The sequence below is a fragment of the Electrona antarctica genome (genome assembly GCF_951216825.1).
Source record: "Electrona antarctica genome assembly, chromosome: 2".
Lineage (NCBI taxonomy): Eukaryota > Metazoa > Chordata > Actinopteri > Myctophiformes > Myctophidae > Electrona > Electrona antarctica.
The window spans coordinates 44,816,058-44,838,536 of NC_136807.1; the positions used below are offsets into that span (position 1 = coordinate 44,816,058).

Consider the following 22,479-nt stretch of genomic DNA (forward strand, 5'->3'; position numbering starts at 1 on the left):
TACGTTTGTTTTTTTCTCCAAACGGTGGGTTTTTAAATCTGCATTTTGTTTAGATTATAGATCAGATATTAGAGATTATTCAGATTAGAGATCAGAGATTGTTCAGATTAGAGAATCAACTGTCTGTTTGCCCAAGGCGTCCACTAGATGGAGACCTTTACACGTGTTTAGAGCCAAATGGTTTCAAAGGAGCTCATTCGAAGAACAAGGCTCATTATATTCATGAATGCATACCACGCTATGATACCACGTCCAGTTTTACGATAAAAAACACGCGAAATTAATATATATCAGAGGGGTCAATTGAGATTTAGCAACACAATATTATTGTGTTGCTTATTGATAGCACTGCCCCACCGGGGGGCTCCGGGGGGGCTTGCACCCCTGGGCTCCAGATTTTTTTTTTAAATTTGCGATGAAAATGCTTCAATCTGGTGCACTTTGAGATAAAAATGAAGAGGCTAGATCTATAAAGAACTCATATTAGATTATTATCATCTTTTGAATTGCACCTGCACTGTGCAGGGCAAGCACACATGCATTTTTTAAATTAAAATATATATGAATTAAAAAGTAAAATGTAAATTAATGGTACACGTACAAATTTCAATTTCAATGCAAAGATTTTTATTTTCTTATTGGCATGAGAAACATACGTTTGCATTGTCAAAGCATACAATAATAAAAATGGTTAAGAAAATGGATGAAATGAAATCTATATTTACCCAGGGTATCTGGGCTAAGCTCAAGAACTTGTTTCCAGCCAGGCCCTGCTCATAGAACACATTTCATCGTAGTGGTTGATGCCTTGTTCAAGGGCATTTCAGCGGTGGTAATTTTAACGTGTCGGACGGCTGGTTCGAACTGGGAACCTTCCGGTATCTAGACCGCGCCGCTATCCGTTCGGCCACCGCTGCCACAATATATATATACAGTGGCTTAGGCTATATACAAAAAGGCCTCAGTAAGACAGCTTAATTAGGCTATCAAAAAAAGAGATGCAGGCAACAATAATTCGTGGTAAAAAATATAATAAGAAATAAGAATAAGAAAATGGATATACAAAGTTCAGATATACAACAAAATTGTCTCGGAATTACAGCTTGCTGCTTAAAAAAAGCCGTTCGATAATCCTTGTCAGTATAGCTGCATTCCTATTTTGGATGAGTGGAACCTCTTGAGCAGCATATCTTTCCATTTGGGAAACGGCTTCAGTTGGACCTGGACTGGTTTGTCTTTGCCTAAATCATCTGGCATGCAGCTGCTGGCTGGGGCGCCTGGCAAATGGCACTGATGCGGCGGCATGGCGGCTGCCAGCTCAGCCTCGTCCACACTGCAGGGCCACACTGCCTCGTCCACACTGCACGCTCGACACTGCAGGGCCCAGCCACGGCTGCCTCTGGCTCTGGTGGCATCTCGGCGTCGTCAGGGCTTGGTGATGGTGAGGATATCCCGCTGCTGGTGATGCGGGTGTCCTGTGCCAGGGCAGGCAGGATCGGCAACTCGGCGGCAGCTGGTGGAGTCTTCGTGGAGCCGGCAGCGGCTGTTGGCATCTTGAAGAATTGTAGCATTCTCTGGCCCTCGATGAGTCTCTTTTTAGTTGGTGGAGGCATGTTGTCTCTCTGTCGATAAGCTATAGTCTCTGGTTCCCAGCTGTGTGCTCCTTTATACAGTGTACCTGGCAGCTATTGGACATGAAGACAATGCCCCACATTTGCATATCTACAGTAGCTGCCCATTTAATCACCCTGACCACTGCGACAATGACATTAGCACTATAGCACCCCTCCCCACCTATAGGCTTAGGTGAGGAATGTCGTTTTTCCAGTTCTTTCTAGACATGGGAGATCATGCCATGAAATGAATGATGCATCCTTACTTCTTTGAAATAAAATGTAATTGAATGCCTGGAAAAATACATTTGTTTGGTCTGTAGGGTCTGTAGCTTAAGAGTTGTTAATGTAAAAACCAATCCAGCACACAATGTTGTTTTATGTTACTATTGACATTATTACAAACAAAACAAAAAAAGGAAAATGAGGAAGAAAAATAAAAAAATCGAAAGAAATATGCAGCAGCTCACTGGCCACTCTCATCCACTGAGCAAATGCTGCAAATTATATCAATCACTGGCACTGCCAAATATAAAACCAATCCAGAACACAAGGTAATTGAATATGTTATTATTGACATTATTACAAACTAAAAAAGGGAAAATGAGGAGGGAAAGGTAACATAACATTAGATCCATCTCAACATTCCCAGTTTTCAAAAGTGCATTGTCTTCTTACTTCAACGTTTTATGTTCTTGCTTTCAGTAAATATGCCATTATATCACCATGTTTATTCCTTTATTTAATTTGCCATTTCCTTCAGAGTTTTTCCATCACTATCATTGTTCACCAACTTTGCCGGTGGAGGTTCCTGCCATTGTGGAACCACGTCATCAACTTCTTTTAATATTTCCTTGAGTTTTTCCATAATCATCTTTGATCACCAACTTCACAATCCGCCGAGGTGCCTTTAGCTTCATTGGTGATGCCTTCCATTCTGGTGGAACCAAGTTATCAATATCTTGTAATATTTCCTTCAGTTCTGGATGATTCGTGGGCAGATCCTTTGAGGCACTCATAGTGATGAGTAAAACAGACAATGGCTAGATGAGACAAACTAAAGTAGAGAAACACACAAAGGGGGAGAGTGCGAGGGAGAGGACAGTAAACGTGGCTCTTAAAAGTGCCTTTGGTTGTTTGTTCACTCTACATTGACAAAAGTAAACAGCCATAAAGGTCCATAAAGGGCATACATGTTCAATATGATATATACAAATGGCCAAAAATAGACGCTGTTTTTAGCTTAATTAGCTTGTTAGCTAAACTTGGCTACATACATACATACATAAACAAACCCTTTGTTTACATCTAGCATGCATCAATGTTGTATGCTAGATCGAAAGGTGTGAGTGAAGCCTTATACAGACAAACCCGACATGTATGGTACAGAATACAGATTAAAGATGTATTTGTATTTTGTATATAAACGCAATGAAGTCGAAAAACACAATTTACCAAAAACATGTAGGACCAACTTCCTGTAGCGAGGGTTGCCAAGTCCTCTTTTTATAAGCGACTTTGAGCTTATTGGTAGTTGCGTTTTTGGGGGGCTTGTTTCTAAAGTTTCCAGTGATTTTCACACATTTCCATGTCAAGGACCCCCATAATTATGTATTGTCCAATAACCCTACATCAAAAATGTATTTTGTGCCAAGGACTGGGACCCCATATCAGATTTGGACAAGATTTGTGTTATTAAATGCTTGTAGATCGGCTATTTTCTCTTATTTTGCGCTTGTTTTCATTTAATTGCTTATTTCTCTCGCAGAAACTGGCAACGCCGCAACGATAGCCGTTAGCTACATTTAGCTAATATATTGATATCAATCCTCTGTAGCTAAAACAAGTACATTATCGCACTATATTACATATCGATGCGATCTGCGTTATTATGACCTTAATTTTCGTGGCAGGTACATTCCAAAGCAACTAATAATAACCACGTTATGGTGACATAATGTTACAATGTTTACATTAAATTCGTTTGAGTCTTCTTCTTCTGCTATTGGAAATAGGAAGCCATTTCCGCATTTTCCACCAGTGCCCCCAGCTGGAACATTAGCATGAATTAGCTTTAGGCGGACCAAAATAAACACACTTTTGTTAATACTTCTTTATCTGCTATTTCTGTTAGCCAGTTAGTAAAAGACTAGTATTATCTTCCAAAACGATTGTGTACAAAAAGGCGGATTTTAGCGGAATTTGCATACTTTAGCAGGGAAACTGTTAGCATTGGTTAACCCAATGGTTATAACATTAGACATAGTGACATGTTTAAGCATTTATTTCATATTTATATGTCGATATCAGCTCTGACATTTATTTCAGACCTGCTCTAACATGACATGAATAATAATATAGCTTCAGATTATTTTGATATCAGCTCTGACAACATGACATGAATAATAATATAGCTTCAGATTATTTTGATATCAGCTCTGACAACATGACATGAATAATAATATAGCTTCAGATTATTTTAGACAGAAAAATAAAAAACGTCAGAGCTTGACCTTTTTACACTTAAGTCACGCCATGACGTAATATTTTTTACGTCAAGAATTGAGGTAATTGAAGTATTTGCCAAACGTCAGAATGCGAGGTAAAATTATGACATGTGTGTGAATGTGTTGTCCTGGGCCCATAGCTGAAATATATATTTTTATTAAGACATCTTTATAACAGAAATATTGCCATAACTACACCAAAGCTCTGCGGCGAAAATAGCTTTGTGAGCTTGTAGATCTGCTATTTTCAAATTTGTATACTGTAGGCCTACCCTGAAATACATAATATGCTAGCCTTCAAGTGGCCCATTAAACAAATATTTGGTGCACTCCACTGAGAAAACCATTGCTTATATGCAAACTATGTTTCCTCATTTATTCATGTTAAAGGCTTTGAAATAATTATGGTCAGCTCTTTTTTCCCCACTCTACATGTTATGGAAATATATGGTCCATTCTGAAGGTGAATGCAAAGTTTATTTTAGAAGAGTATCAAGCAAACATGCCATTAAGGTTTGAGCAGTGGCCCGTGCATGTCCACAGATAGTCCATCTCCTCCAAAAGCCCCCCCCAGTCAGTCACCTCAATACGATTCAAAACTATACACCTTTCTGTCCAGACATCCTAATTTCTAGGAATCAACACAAAGGAGGTGTCATCCCCTAGCAGCAAGAGTCTTTGTCCACATAGGTGTCACCCATCTCCCCATGAAAGGAGTTACCGATACTCCCCTGGCCCACTGATGTAGGTACAGCAAATGGAATTGCATGGTATGCATACAATCAAGAAATGGTAGATCAATGTTTAGCAGTACAATATTGCCATAACTACACCAAACTTCTGTGACAAACAGCTGATCTACAAGCTCAGAGATTGTAGATCAGCCATTTCATCATTCCATGCCCAAGCTGATCTTTGTGATATAGTGTGTCCACACACACACACACATAGTATATTTCTATCTATACATCTTTGAAAAATTATTCAAACATAGTTTGGAATAGGCTAATTGTGTGCAGATAATAAACAAAACATTTACAATCAAGAATCTTTATCACACACACACACACACACACACACACACACACACACACACACACACACACACACACACACACACACACACACACACACACACACACACACACACACACACACACAACAAAATAAAAAAGATTTAAAAAAAGAAAAGCATTTTAGCAGCAGTATGGATCTTTAGAAGCAGCATTGTCAAATGTGAGCAGAAGGCAGAATTTGTGAAATTTCACTTCACATGTCACGTCACATTACTTGGGATGTGAACCAGCACAGTGCTCAAACAGTGTAGGCCTACGTCTGTGAAAATGGTGATGTTTTTTTCCTGTGGGGTGTCATAAGGCAATGCTTCTGTATGTGCAGAGTGGTGCATTTCGTCTGTGTGAGTGAAGACCGGTGGTGTAGTAGGGTGGGCTGGAATGCTTGCGAGTGGTCCTGGGATGTAGTGGGGTGGTGTGGGTTATGCATGAATGTGGGTGAATACTCCTGGAATTGTCCATATCCATGGAGGGGGGTGCTGCTACTGTGGGGGGGTGCAACTTGAGGTTGGACAAGTAGTTCCCTCATCAGGGAAAGGCCATCCTGAACAGTACTTGTAATGCTGGCAATGTTTGTATTCATCTGCAGCATGTTGTCTGCCCTGCGTCTGCTTGACTCCTCCATTAGCGCAAACATCCTCTTTTCTATTTGAAGCTCTTCCTGCATGGCATGTTCAGCTAGAAGTCTTTTCTTCAATCTGTCAGTTTTATGGCCGATCTGCTTTGCCTTGAATAAACCAGAGCAGAATCATGTTATTACAACAAACAAGGTAAACCAAAGGTAGGTTTAGCCGCAATTTGCAACTCCAGATCGGAATTGTATTAAACAAAAGCTTTGCAGATTGGGTGATAGCACAAATCACATCACAGTATTTGTCAAAATGTCCCTCTTTTTCAAATGAATAATAATAATAATATATAGGATTTATATAGCGCTTTTCAAGATACCCACAGTCGCTTTACAGAAAGAAGTAAAAACTATTTTAATAGAGAACTGACTGAGAATGACTGTTATTACAACAATTAAAAGGTCACCAGATTATATCGCAAACCTGTTACGCTTGAAATCATGAACCTACCTGGAGTAAATCTCTGCGATGCTTTGCCCGTCTGGTTCTTCTCAGCAGTTTGCTTTTGAAAGGAAAATGCATGTGGTCTCCGATGCTACTCCACAGTTGATATAAAAGCATGTTGTGTATGCGGTTCTCCACCGCCACTAGTTGCAGTACATTTAGCTGTAAAACCCCTAATAACGTAACCATTTGCTGCAGCAGGAATGCAACGCACGTATTAACACTGGGTCTTTAACCAAGAATTGGAGAGTCTGGATTGGTCCGATGAGCTTAACAGCACACTTGTCGAAGAAGCTTGGCTTGGCTTCAAAACCAAATTTACATCAGCACTGAACTACATGGCTCCTCTGAGAACCATCAGGGTCAAAACCCGCTCGGAGCCATGGATGAATTCGGACATAATGACTGCAACGAATGCCAGAGACAAAAAATGCTCTGAATTTCTAAAATGCAAGTCAAAGCTTGCCAAGCGCTTCAACAGGGGTCTCCAAGCTCAGCTGGACAACCTAAAAACCCAACGAAACAGGCTAAGAAATAATGTTACTGCCATGATCAAATCCGCCAAAAGTAACTTTATTAATAATAAAGCTGAGGAAAACAAAAACAATCCTCGAGAGCTCTGGAAGCTACTCAACAACCAACTAGGCTATAGTCAGAAACTGAAAATCAGGTTTTCAAACATAAACATTAAAGCGAACAACACTCTCATCACTGACAAGCTTGATGTGGCCAACTACTTGAACATCTTCTTTACAAACATAGCAACAACGCTGGTTAACAATCTGCCCTCCCACTCTGGGCTCTTTGGTGTAGAGCACATTAAAACCTTCTACAGAAACCTAGGTGTTTGTAAAGACGATTTTAAATTAGTTATGGTAACAACTGATGAGGTACTTAAGAAACTGAGTGCCCTCCAACCCCACAAGGCCACTGGCCATGACAATATTCCCTCCAAATTTCTCAGAGACTCAGCCATCTCTATAGCTCCAATCATCACCCACATAGTAAACCTCTCCATCAAACAGGGACAGGTCCCCCTAGATTTCAAAACTGGCCAAAGTAACCCCCCTGCACAAGAAAGGGAGTAAATTAGACCCCGGCAACTACCGCCCTATTTCTATTCTAAGCTCCATCTCGAAAGTGATGGAAAAAATAGTCTATGAACAGGTTGAAAAGTATCTTGCCACTAATAAATTATTGTACGAGTTCCAATCTGGCTTCAGAACATCCCACTCCACTGACACATGCCTTCTCTATTTGAGCGACCACATCAAACAAGAGGTGGACGCTGGCAAATACTGCGGCATGGTCATGCTGAACCTCCAAAAGGCTTTTGACACCGTGAACCACTCCATACTGGTTAACAAGCTAAAAGCAATTGGTTTCGATAGCACATCAGTGAGCTGGATGCAATCCTACCTGGAGGGGAGAGAACAGATGGTGGAAGTGAACGGAACACTGTCCCCCCCCCTCCCAGTGAGCTGTGGCGTTCCACAAGGAAGCATACTAGGGCCTCTACTGTTCCTAATATATGTTAACGACATGACTTCAGCTTGTGACTGCAACTTGTTCCTGTTCGCAGATGACTCGGCACTGCTGGTCTCGGACAGGGACAAACTGCAGGTTGAAAATGCCCTCAGCTCTGAACTCGGTAGAATCTGCACCTGGCTCGCTGATAACAAACTATCTTTACACCTGGGAAAAACTGAATCCATTCTCTTTGGATCTAATAGTAATCTCAGCAAGGCAAATGGCTTCTTGGTTAGAGTGGGTGACAATGTTATCACACGTAAAGATGAAATTACCTACCTAGGTTCCATCCTGGAGGCTAATCTTTCCGGTGATAAAATGGCCACCAACGTAATCAAAAAAGTCAACCAAAGAACAAGATTCCTTTACAGGATCTCCTCACTGGTCGACAAAAACACCTTGAAGACCTTAACAGGAGCCCTTGTACAAGGCTTCTTTGACTATGCATGCACCTCCTGGTACCACAGCACCTCAAAGGCCCTTAAAACTAGGCTCCAGACCTCCCAAAACAAACTGGTCAGGCTCCTACTTGGCCTCACCCCCCGAACCCACCTCACCCCTGCCCACTTTGACAGACTGGCATGGCTTAGGGTCGGCGACAGAGTACAGCATCTTGCAATGGGTCTGGTCCACAAGATTCGATACTCCACCAAGATACCCATGTACCTGTGTAAATACTTCCTTAATGTTAACGAAGTCCACACCCACAACACCAGAGGGAGTGCAACGAACCATGTTCAACCCAGATTCGGCACAAACAAGGGACTAAATTATTTTCGCTCCTATGCCACCAAAATGTGGAACGCCCTACCAACAGTCATTAAGACATGTGAATCCCTTGACTCCTTCAAAACCGCTCTCAAAGGGCACCTACGGATGGCTGCAATTCGAAACTGGCCCCCGTAAAATCTGAATCCCCCCCCCACTGCCCCCCCCCCCTTTTCCCCTCACTGTATATGTTTCTTTTCCCTTTTTACCTCCATTATGATGAATTCCTGTACTGTTCTTTGTCTATATAGAAGTGTCTATTTGTACGTCTCTAAATGTTTTGATGAATTGAACATGGTGGACCCTGTTGTAAACAAGTGTAATGCTTAATTGGGTCGTCCACTCACAGTTAACAGCCTTTGTATTGAGTTTGTGCTTGAAATGTACTGTAATTCTGCAAACTGTTAATACAATTTTCAATCAATCAAAAAGGTTCCGCCATCTTTGTTTATTGTTCGGGGACTCGGGGTCCGGAGCTTATATAGGTCCGGAGAGATGCTTGGAGAAGGAGAAAGTAGAAACTTTGTTTTGACTGGAGGGGGCTAGTTATAAAGGATAGGGCGGAGTCGGACTCAGACTGCCCCGCCCCCTACTATCGTTTCAGGACACGGGGGCGACTTTAAAAAATAAGCGTTTTTGTCATCTTGATTGATTGATTGATTGATTGATTGAAATATGTATTAACAGTTTGCAGAATTACAGTACATTTCAAGCACAAACTCAATACAAAGACTGTTAACTGTGAGTGGACAACCCAATTAAGCATTACATTACACTACTCTCAACCAGTGGTCCGGGGACCACCAGTGGTCCCTGAGGGGGTTCCAGGTGGTCCCCAGCTAAATGATGGAGAGTTGGTAACCAAATTTGGTTGTATATGCTTTCAAGAGTTGCATTATTGTTAAACATTCTGCATTACTTAATTTACTGGTCAGGCTCCTACTTGACCTAGCCCCCCGAACCCACCTCACCCCTGCCCACTTCGACAGGCTGGAATGGCTTAGGGTCGACGACAGAGTACAGCATCTTGCAATGGGTCTGGTCCACAAGATTCGATACACCACCAAGATACCCATGTACCTGTCTAGATACTTCCTTAATGTTAACGAAGTCCACACCCACAACACCAGAGGAAGTGCAACGAACCATGTACAACCCAGATTCGGCACAAACAAGGGACTAAATTCTTTTCGCTCCTATGCCACCAAAATGTGGAACGCCCTACCAACTGTCATTAAGACATGCGAATCCCTTGACTCCTTCAAAACCGCTCTCAAAGGGCACCTACGGATGGCTGCAATTCGAAACTGGCCCCCGTAAAATCTGAATCCCCCCCCCACCGCCCCCCCCTCTTTCCCCTCACTGTATATGTTTCTTTTCCCTTTTTACCTCCTTTATGATGAATTCCTGTTCTGTCTATAGAAGTGTCTATTTGTACGTCTCTAAATGTTTTGATGATTTGAACATGGTGGACCCTATTGGAAACAAGTGTAATGCTTAATTGGGTCGTCCACTCACAGTTAACAGCCTTTGTATTGAGTTTGTGCTTGAAATGTACTGTAATTCTGCAAACTGTTAATAAATTCTTCAATCAATCAATCAATACAAGAAGTCTACACAATTAGAGAATGTAGAAGAATTGATATTTTGATCATTTCCCTGTTATCTCTCCTAACGTCAATCAAGTTTTGGGTCCGACTCCGAGGGGTGCAGTACTTAGTAGACCGTTTTTGGTTTAGACTAGTCATTGGTTAGACCAGTCATTATATTCCTACTACTACAACCTATCTCAATCCCTCACCCTAAACCTAACCTCCCACGGGGCAGCACACCTAAACCTAACCTTAACCCATGTCTAACCAATGACTAGTCTAAACTAAGTATGCACCCCGGGTCCGAGAGGGTGGTCCGTGGCTCAAAAGCCGAATTAATTAAAATGGTTGAAAACCACTGCTCGAATACATTCCACAATCAACCATCAATGATCATGCATGCAAATAAAAACAGCATTCCGAGAATGAGCCCCGTTCAGTTAGGCGGTGATAGTCGCACGTACTTGCATTCCTATCAAGCTGACAAAGCCGACTTGCGATCACCCAGCTCAACTCTACGAGGAGTCTCTCAGCTGACAGCGGTAGAGCACAAGTCAGAATCCTGCATTTACGCAGTGCACTTTCTGCAACGTGTCCGGGGACTTTCCCCTGGGCGGGGATGGAGAAACCAGGTTCTCTGCGGGTAGCCCAGAGTGCAAGCCTTCCGAATGCCCGGATGTTAAAGCATCCGGCCGGGGTATTTATGGGTACGCGGAGGTTGAGTGTTTTGCGTCATGGTGTCAACTTAACACATTGTTTCGGTTATTATGTGTTTAATGAACAAAACACCGCGCGTTGTGAGCACAGCGTTGGAATATTATGATCTACTTGGTGGTATATTTTAAAGTACATTCTACCACGAACGCATACACGTTGCATCATGGGAAATGTAAAGACACAGTAGCCCCATTGATTGCACAGGAAAGTACAGTTCTGCTAATAGCATTTCAATCCCAAGAAGGCTTGTTTCCATTGGGGTCCTTATTCAATTAATTTGAAAAGACTTAAAAACAATAAATACAACATAGCTCAATGATCTCATTAAGACATGCAAATCCCATGGCTCCTTCAAAACCGCTCTCAAAGGGCACCTACGGACGGCTGCAATTCGAACAATTTGAATCCCGCACCCACCCCTTTTTCCCCTCACTGTATATGTGTTTTTTCCCTTTTTACCTCCTCTATGATGATTTCCTATTTTTTGGCTATAGTAGTGTATATTTGTACATCTCTAAATGTTATGATGAATTGAACATGGTGGACTCTATTGTAAACAAGTGTAATGCTTTATGAGTTTATGGTGTCGTCACAGTCTTGTATTGAGTTGTGCTTGAAATGTACTGTAATTCTTCAAAACTGATAATAAATTCTTCAATCAATCAATCAATCAATCAATCAATCTATATTGTACACAACCTGAGATTGTGTAGTACAGTACAATACACATTACATTAGATGAGGAGATGAAATGAGAATGCATAAGATGAGGTAAAGACAGCGTTATGATTATACCATTTTTATGTATATTGTCCTAGTCTAATACAGTAAATACAAAACACCTATCCTTATATTCAATTGAAATGACACTGCATCTAAAGGGAAATTGACCATTTACTTTTCCAAATTTAAACTTGAGCATAGTAATAGTTAAACAAAATAATACTAAACAATGGATGGAATATATAGTGTCGGACTCCGACACCATAGGTTTGGCCTGCCGCCTGTCAGACAGTACAAGTACACAGTGTTGTTTCAAGGTAGAAAAGGCGGCCACAAGAGGGAGGAAGATAAATAAAGAAAAATATGGAGATGGAGAGAGTGTGTGAAGGTTAACGTGCACGCATCCGCCTGGGTGACGGCAGACTGCTGGGCGAGCGCTTTGGCATGGGGTCAGATTAACATATGGAATGAATTCTGTACTGGCAAATATTTTGGTTTATTTGTCCCTTTGTCAATTTAGAAGCATAAACAAGTTCAATCAAGATGTCTACCTGTCCCTGACCCCCACCGTCTTTTCTCTCTTCCTTTATTTGTTTGCTTTTCTTTTTATCTAAGAACTATTTGACCTCTTGACCTCAACCACCATTGGTCAAGTCGTGACTCATGAGGATATTGCAAGTAGGCCCCAAATATTAGAAAAACACTAAGATAATATAACATTAATAATAATAGAAAACAATTTAAAACAAATTGTCGTGGTATTTCTTCTTTAAAACCATGAAAACATGAGCTTTCATTGTGACACAGATAAATAGGATAGGATACTATGTTAGTTATATTGCATTGATCCAAGACAGAAGACATTAGATTGATTAATAATTAAAATAAACATTCTCTGAAAATGCACACGGCCCACCCACCTGACCACTTAACACACCAGCCATTCGGCTGCCGTGCTAAGTGGTCAGACGGGTGGGCCACGACCACTTTTGAGATTTTCAAGTGGGCTCTGGTCCAGAAACTGGGCTGGGAACAGCTGCTATAGAATATTCACTGGCTGCTGGTCATCTTCAGAAAACTGCATGCAAAGCATCAACGCCCCCATATCTCTCTCTCTCTCTCTCTCTCTCTCTCTCTCTCTCTCTCTCTCGCTCTATTAAATTCAAAGGAGATTTATTGGCATGAGAAAACATATGTTTACACTGCCAAAGCAAGTGTAAACAGTTGAAAATGGGGAAATGTAATACAGTTGGAGGGGGTACGGCATTGTGTAAAGTAAACAGAGCTATTGTGAATGTTATACAGGGGCTTTGAAACAAATAGCAGCAATCTTTTACAGTCACTTTGGGACAAATAGCAGCATTTTTTCTAAAAAGCCTGAGATTTTAAATGTGTCTAAAGGTAGCAGCTCTGTTTACATGTGCAGTTGTCTAGCGGTCTACTCTATACAGGTGTCCTCCTCACTCAGCTGACTTCATCTCTTGTTCATCCATCTCTCTTTAGTGTTCATGAGGATGGAAGTTGTTCCTTCTCTCTTAATAAATCATGCTGTTATCCTTACTGTGTAACCGTTGTCACCTCCCCCTCTCTTGATCTCTCTAAATGGTAAATGGTGCATTTATATAGCGCCTTTATCCAAGGCACTTTACATAGTTTGTGCATTACATTCACCCATTCACACACACTTTTCATACACCGATTGCGGCGGAAGCCATGCAAGGTATACCAACCAGCACATCCATTCATGCACCGATTGCGGCGGAAGCCATGCAGGGTACCAGCCAGCACATCGGGAGCAAGGCCCAAGGACGCTTCGGCATGTGGGCGGGGGGAGCCGGGATTCGAGCCGCCTACTCTACCTCCTGAGCCACAGCCGCCCCCTCCTCTCCTCTGTCTCTCTCTTACTTCCTCCATCCTATGCCTTTTCTCTCCTACAAATCCGTCTCACTATACCTTCTTCCTCTTCTACCTTTCCCACTGTTCTTTGTTATTCCCACACCAGCATTTGTATATTTGTCTCCCTGCATTCTCCCTCCTCATTTTATCACACACACACACACACACACACACACACACACACACACACACACACACACACACACACACACACACACACACACACACACACACACACACACACACACACACACACACACACACACACACACACACACAATGTAAGCACACAAAGTGTTAATTGCTTAACAATGAACAGCTGAGTACCAGGAATATGTGTGTGTGTGTGTGTGTGTGTGTGTGTGTGTGTGTGTGTGTGTGTGTGTGTGTGTGTGTGTGTGTGTGTGTGTTTTCTAAGCATAAATCTGAGCCGTTTTTATTAATCCCCTCTCTCTGTTCCTTTCTTTTCAAGCCCTTCTCAATGCTTTCTCTCTCTATCTGACATTTGTTTGTAAGAGTCTCTCTCTCTCTCTACGTTTGCTGTTATCTAACACATTCTCCATCTCTCCTTTCCTCTCCCTTTCTTTCACCCTCAGGCTAATCCATCTGCCTCTGCTCTATCATTGTTATTGTTATTTTATCAACACTAACTTCCATTATACTGCAGACAACTCCTTCATTCGTTTTTTTCATTCCATTTGTCCCTTTTCTCACTGCTGTCATCGGTTTGTGATGAAGAGGAATGAGAGTAACAATGTAAGATCAGATGAATGTTTCATTACAGAGCATTGCTGGTCTTATAAGACTTTGAGAGAATTTTTTCAGATGTTGTTTCCTTGCATGAGGCAGTTTTAAGTTAACATTTGCAACATATCTGCCACTGGCATGTTGCACATTTTAATCACTGACATTTTTCTTTCATCCTTAAAATGTCTCTCGCTTCTCCTCTTTTACAATTTTCTAAGTCCCATAACATTCTGTTGTTTAGTGGTGATTGGTGAACATGCTGACGACAAATCACAATGTGCAACAGAAGCTGTTCGAAGACTTACCAAAAAGACATACACAAAGAGACTTCAGTATGATTCAAGTGGGGCCGGTCAACACGATGGGCTGTGAGCTTGTAGAATAGATTGTCTATTTCTGTTGTGGGACACGGTCATATGACAGAGTAAAAACAAGTTAAGAAAGAAAAGCAGGTGCACTTCCTCTGGATACTGCCCTTGGTTAAGGCAGTGGGTGCTCTGCTCAGCTATAAATACAACTTAACTCATAAACCACCAAAGGGGAAAAAGCGGCACTCCAAAATAACAGATGCATGCAAGACTGGCTCAGATGCAGTTTCTCATTTTGTATTGAGAACGCTTACGTGTTTCGGCAACAGCCTTCCTCAGAGCAGATTCAAAAAGTATAAACGAGGCTTTAAAGGTTTTTATGGCCCGGTTGCCAGGCCCCCAGGTGGTCAGGAGGGGTGAATTCAGTCTGGAGATGAGATGCAGCTGAGCAGACAGCCCCAGTTGGAGGAGCTGTCAGATATAGTTAAATGCCAATATTAAGGGTCATTTTATTTTATTTCCTCTACTGTTATCTACTGAAATGTCAAAACTTTGTGTATTACCTTTACCTCATACTCCCCCTCCAATACCCCCCCACCCACCCACATATATAGTACTGAAGTGCATTATAGGGCTACGGGTATTATTCGTTTATTATTGCAAGACTTGTTAATTTATTCCAAAACAGCTCCTCGTCGTCAGACACTGATGATTTCACAAGCCCATTTGTACAACAATTATTAGCATCTCTGAACACATTTCTTGCTTCACAACAATGAAACTCGTAATGTTTGCCTTGATCATAGATGTACGTATCCAAAAATATCTCTTCTTAGCTCAGTGATCATTGTTTGGGAGAAGATGCCTCCCTCCACACACACACACACACACACACACACACACACACACACACACACACACACACACACACACACACACACACACACACACACACACACACACACACACACACACACACACACACACACACACACACACACACACACACACACACACACACACACACACACACACACACACACACACACACACACACACACACACACAAACAGCTCAGGCTATGGAAAACGCACCCACTGGATCTTGGCGAGCGAGCAGTATCTGATAAAATGGTTCGAAATGCTTCTGATTCCAGAAATACATTTAGTGCCCTGGGCCATCTCTAATCCCTCCTTGATCAACTGTCATGGCGCAGGCCTTGTAAGCTGGGGGAGCATGCAGTCACATCACTGCTCCTGTCCTTAATAAGCGTATAGCCTACATTCTTCTCTGTGATAACTCTTCTAGTTCTCCCAACCACCTTGCTCCTTCCTCTTCCATCTATCATTCTAGTCTTTGTAGCTTGTTACATATGGCTGGTGTGTGTGTGTGCGTGCGTGCGTGCGTGCGTGCGTCAGCCATCAACCTACACACTTCTCTCTCTCCCCTAATCCCTATTAACAGTATCCATATCCATCCATCAAGCCACCCCCCCCCATCTCTCTCTCTCTCCTTTACCTGTCAGTAATGAAGTAGCGGCATAATGGTACACAGCTATTAAAAAACTCAGGATCAAAGAAGCATCTGTGAACCAGAGCGCCAGGGGGACATATGGCACAATTATTCCAACGCATATTGATTGGTCTACTCATATGGCTGCCTTACACTTAATCAGTGTCCATCAGATCTGGTGTGGAATTGCACTGACTCACCAAGCAATTTTCCACTTGTAGATTGCATGAAATAGCAGTTCCATGACAGCCATATGGGTGACATTGAAAACATTCATGCAGGGGTGGAGAAACAGCAAAGGATGCTTGACATTTATAATATAATGGAACATGAGTGGGCATGATACTGTACATTATATAGAACATACATAGCTTGCAATGTTGTTGTTTTTTAATCTCTGAAAACGCTTCAGGAACACCCCAGGAGAAAATAGACATATGAGTGTTGAGATCCAGTGGGAGACAATCATTTCTCCCTGTGAAAGACTGAAACTGAAGCAGTTACAGTTGGAGGCCATCGATATTGTCCTTTTCTTTTTGCTGAGTTTTGCGTGATCTGCGCAAAAGGACAGTTAACCCATTTTGGGCGGGAACCCCTTTTGGTGTTTTAAACATTATGTTATAATTTAGCTATTGAAAAATAGCAGATCTACAAGCTCATAGCGCGCCACCGAGTGGCGCGCTACGAGCTTGTAGGTCTGCTATTTTTGAAAAATCGTGAAAATATTTATTTCAGAAAACTGGAGGATTTAGAAGGATTTTTTTTAAATGTTGAGGTCAGGCCTAAATGGGTCAAATGATAAGGGACAATATCGGTGGCACCCAACTGTATGCCACATCCAATAACCATTTAAACCCTATACTGTATATGCCTACTTTACTGACCCCAGGTCAGTCCCACAGGGCCCCTGCCATACTAGGACAACTCATTTTCCCCTCTATGTCCAAATCTCTTTGCCGCAAAATAGCAGATTTACAGGCACACAAATGCGAATGCGTTGTGAGCTTATGGATGTGCCATTTGTTTACTTCAGAATAGAGATAGCTACAGTTTAAAGATCAGTGAAATAGATCCAATTGTCCAATTCATACTTTGTAGTGTCACTCGCATGTATGAAAAACATTCAAAGCACTATATCATTTGAGCACGCACGCACGCACGCACACACACACACACACACACACACACAGGCTAATGTCCTGGAATAAGGCCAGTAATGCCTTACCTCCAAAATTAGTTTATGGTATTAATACTGCACTGTTTGATGTGGTGGCCATAAGCTGTCAGCTGCAACAGCAACAGTCATGTTCGAAGAGGAGAAAACCAGTTAATTGCCCCAGATTCAGCTCTTATGTTCTGTGATGAGATTAATATTATATTCACAGAGATCATCAAAGTGTCAAGCTAATTCAGCCGAAGGGAAGGAAATTTTATTCTTGGGAGATTTTATTTTTTCCATCCGTTAGCTTTTCATGTGAAAGCCGTGATTCTGACACAACCTAAAGGAAGAACTACAAGTCCTTCAAACTAAAATAATACGCAAATGACGCAAGCTGATTATGAACAGCACAGACATGTTATACCCAGGCCAAGACCTATGTACTGTATGAAGGTACCGGACATAAAATGTTATCGAACATATAAAACTGATATAGATGGTAAATGCAACACTACAACAGAACATTGTCATGCGTTTCATACAATTTGATACACTTGCAATGCACTCATCCTAAAGCTGAAATAAATGGATGAATGAAAGCCAAATCCATGAACTTTATTTCATGCCAGAAAATAAACATCCACATGACAACTTTAATATCGACTACAAAATATCCAATGAACACCCACAGGAGCTAGTGGATACATTCATTCATCCCATATCACGATGATCATGGTACAGCATCATAACATATACATTTAGATTTAACAATGCTCAATAACTTCTTTATACATTATCGTTAATAATATCTATACCTGCTGTGCAGATTATTACCGGGGCATGAGACCCTGGGCCGATTGTGTTGTTTGTTTTTCCAGTTCAGGGTAAACATCACATTCTAAAGCATATTAAAAACCGGGCAGGCTACTTATAGCAACACAGCTGCAGCAAATCAAATCAATAATGGGTCTGTCAGGATCATGGTTTACTTACTATACTGTCAGCCTTATATAGGCTTATATACAGTATAGACATACTGTAAAGGCCTGCCATGGTTTTACTTTGCAGACAAAATCAGCCTAGGATTTCATCCCCCTTTAACAGAATGTAATAATGTGACTCAAGGTTTGCTTTAGTTTTTCCTTAATTTCTGTACACAAAATGTATATAAACTTGCATTTGACTTGTACCAAAAAAAAAAAAAAATACTTTCATAGACATTGAATGTAAAATAATGGCTTTTGGGTTTCTTTTCATTGTGGTCACAACTACAAACTGCACGGTTAAAAGCTATCATGCTCTGTTTTGTCTGTGGTTGCTCCACTACTTCCACTCATCTAACAACTGGGTGTATGTAATTCATATCTCACAAGTATGGTATAATCTACAATAAACATGAGTTTCAAACTACAGGGTGTCCAAAAAGTGTAGATAAGTCACTCACACTTTCATCACCAACTCTCATATTTGTCCGTAAGCAAGAAACCAGGTTTCTTGGTATCTGAATGGGCATTTTTAGATTAAAATGGGTGTGTAGTAAGTAATATGTTTTTTGTAAGTTAAAGCTCTCTATTCGGATAGTAATGTGTTTATTCAGTGACGGGTCCCGCTCCCCCCCCACAAATCGATCTGTCCCGACGTCTCTGCTTAACAACCCATGATGGAAGGGCAGCAATGCACATTTCTGTTCAACAGTGCTGCTGCAGCAATTAAAGGGCCATTATATAGCAAAAGATGGCTGGGCAAACGGTATTATGTTTTATGTTGTAATCATTATTTTATCGTCCACCTTGTGTGAGTATTACCATATGCAAACTCTTTATTATACAGACAATACATTTTCAGGTCAAAATAACAATGTTATCCTATCAGGATTGAGAATATCGTTTATCAGCTTTCATTTCATAGTGTTCCGGTTCCAATATTATCTGCAGTTTTTTTGTTTTGTTTCATCATCAACTCCAATTTGACTTATTTATCCTGTCTCCAGTTCTATCTAAAAGTTGGACCTGTTACTGAACAAATAACAGAGCTAGATAACACTTATTTTCACACTTTAACAGCTGCACAAGGCAAGCCTCAGTAATTTGCAGTTGCAGATTGCTCTCCTATTTTCACATTCATAGTATAATCATGTCCCTATCTAGCAGTCCAAGAAAGCAAAAGTGAGATGACTCGGGGGGCCCTCTCTCCAACCTATGAATTCATTAGGCCAGAGGTTCTCAAACTTGTTTTATTTTAAGTACCACCAGTTTGATATGCAGATAATTACACTGCAACTCGAGTGTACAAATGGAACCAAATTAACCCGTAGTTTCCATTTGAACTCCCTTGGATTTAGCAATCTGTAAGGTCCATTAAGGTCCTGTAAGGTTCCTATTACTATCAATAATTTAGCTGGGGACCCCCAGACCTCACTTTGAGAACCACTGCATTAGGTGTCCAGCGAGCCTCACTGCTATAATTCCAGAATGTTTGGACAAGCTGTTAAATTAATGTCCATTGTTTATGCACATTCATTCTAAACAGATAAAACTGTATGGCAGCCATCATGGACGGCATCTTGAAAATGATGCCTTTCCAGATGTTATTTTGTCCTACATTGTTTTAGTATTTTATTTGGCACACCCAATAGTAACAGAATCCATTGAAAAATATCTTTTATCAATTTTTTGGGTTTTCAACCATACTTCTAATACCATCTAATATTGGAGTCACTGCAAACAGACCACTAGGGGGCATGCCCAACTCGTTTGCACAGGTTTTTAAAAACCTTATACCTAACACCATATACCAAAAACCACAAACTTGTCTACGTTCGGTATGGACCATAACCATTCTTCCACTACATTCTACCTAACATCTACAACACGACTTCCCTAAAATGCTTGTAAGCACAGCTTTGGAGGAGACAACATTGTACAATAAAACAAACTTGGGGGAAATGCAGATCAGCCCTACCTCCACTGTATGCATTTTGCAATGAGGGATTGGTGGATTGATGTGTTGTTGCTTGTTTTATGGCTAAGTTTAATGGGTTAACTGTGACACTTGACTACCTACCTACAAATAAACTGCACAGTAAAGTCCTCTGGGAGTTACACATGGATGCATTAACACTGAGGATTATTGGAAAAGAATAAGAAAACATGCAGAAATATCTTCTTTTTCATTCTTGCATTTCATATTTACACATTTCAAAGCATAATTTGTAAGAAACATGGTCACACCGTGAAAGTGACACGATTTCCAATAGCACAAATATTATTGCATCATTGGCTTCTTTTGTTTGTTGACCGTTTCAGCTAGTCATAGTTAAAACGATTTTTTAAATTTTTTAACAGCAAAGCAGAGTGTTTGGGAAATCATTCCGGCTATAATGCTAAAGTAAAATCAAAGAAACCATTCAAAAAAGAAGGAAAAAAACAGATAAAACAATAATGCAATCTCCTCTTCTTACTGAAGTAATTGGTTTGGCCATGTCAGTTGTTGTTCATAATCCACCATGAAGCTGAAAGAAAGATCACCACAGTTCAGGATCATTGGTTTAAGTTCTGTGCTCAAGGCAAACTAATCAATATGGACAGAACAACAACAAAACATAATTCCTCCTAAAAGATTAGCCACTAGTTGCCAAAAGGCATTATAAATAGACATTGCATTGTACCGGTATATACACATTCGTTTTTTTGTAATTTGTTTATCCCACGACCCATTTTGTCACCCAGTGACAATTATCTAATGTAATCCTTGGCGCTACACTTCCTCTGACAACCTGGCAACCTATGCTATGCATGAGGAGTACAAGCCACTTCTTTTCACCAGACGGGGGAGATAACACGGTTGGAAGGAACACGTTATTCCAACCAGTTCCTTTCCCCTCCATCAGGCGCCCCGGCTGGCCAGGGGGAGGCAGTTTAGAGACCAGGATTACTGCATCAAACCCAGGACCTTCTAGCTGTGAGGCGACAGCGCTACCGACTGCGCCACCGTGCCCCCCTATATACATTAGATTAAATATTTCACTCAGCAAAGATCTGAATTCTATTTCTGCCCAAGGGTTTGGTGCCATTGATTGGAAGATTTCATGCATCGTTTTAATTTTGATATAAAAAGTTTTATATACAAATCCTATTCATTGTAGGCTATTAAAGCTGCAATCTGGAACATATTTGAATGAATAAAATGTTATTTTTAACCAATCTGTAGTGCGTTGTCGTTCAAAAATCTAGTGCGTTGCGCCCCGGGTGTGCTGAGTGCCCGCACTGACTGACCCTACTCAGAAGTTGGGGTTGTCCAGTGTAAGTGCAGTGAAGGCAAGCATTTAGTACATCCTCATACAAGTCCATCATTTACCTTGGCCCATGTTTTAACTGGTTAAAAGATCAATTTTAACTGGGCATTCGTAAATAAGTCACTCTGTGCGTTCTGTGACGTGACCGCCCAGCGCACAAAAAAAACAGAGCACATTCCCAGTGCGCATATCCGAACGCACCCAAAGTGTCACTGCCTGAATCTGATCTGTGCAATGCCTCCTGTGGCCACTGCTATTAGGCGACGATAACCCAATAGCATTTGAAAAACAACCAGGAAAACCAGAACATATAGCACTGATTAAGACATAATTATGCTAGTTTTTATTTTATTTATGGCCACATTAGATTAATGTAAGTAGCCAGAGGAGTTGGATGAGAACATCTTAGAAATAAATAGAAGTGGTTCTCAACCTTTTTCTGGATCATGGCCCACCCATCTGACCACTTAACAGCGGCTGCTGATGTTAAGTGGTCAGGTGGGAGGGCCGGCATGCATTTTCAGTCAATAAGTTCTGACTGGGAACAAGGGAACTTACATAGTATACTTTACTTTAAGTTCATTGGTATCACTATGAAACATTATACCTTTTTTAATATATATAATATTAACGTTATATTAGGATTTAAATCTTTTGTTTTGCCAATTATTTGGGGGCCCACTTGCAATACCCTCACGGCCCACAGGCCAGAAGGAGCGAGTTGGCGGCGACGCCGCTGCCGGAAAATGCACTCGCTCCTCTCTCCCACAGGTTGAGAAGAAGTGCTGACCAACAGCCCTGCTTGCACCTTACCTGGGAGCAGCATGGTGGAGACGGCCTCAGCCTCTTCCAGGGAGTCGATAATGCAGCGCTGGAAGGTCTTGCTGATGGACGACTGCAGGTAACTGATAGTAGAAGAGAGAGCGGGAGAGAGAAAAGCAATGGAGCAAACGAGCCTGTCCGAGCT

At 41.3% G+C, this 22,479-nt stretch overlaps 1 protein-coding gene across 1 annotated transcript in view; it reads right to left on the reverse strand.

Annotated features, from left to right (window-relative positions):
- Positions 1 to 17,818: 17,818 nt before the first annotated feature.
- The window catches only part of LOC306941628 (N-terminal EF-hand calcium-binding protein 1-like), a 37,563-nt gene continuing 32,902 nt past the window's right edge, over positions 17,819 to 22,479 (reverse strand). The window contains exons 11-12 of the mRNA XM_079527180.1: positions 22,326 to 22,417; positions 17,819 to 20,729 (exon numbers count right to left, since the gene is read on the reverse strand). Coding sequence (XP_079383306.1) covers positions 20,701 to 20,729; positions 22,326 to 22,417 — 121 coding nt within the window. The 3' untranslated portion in view covers positions 17,819 to 20,700. The remainder of the gene's footprint in view (positions 20,730 to 22,325; positions 22,418 to 22,479) is intronic.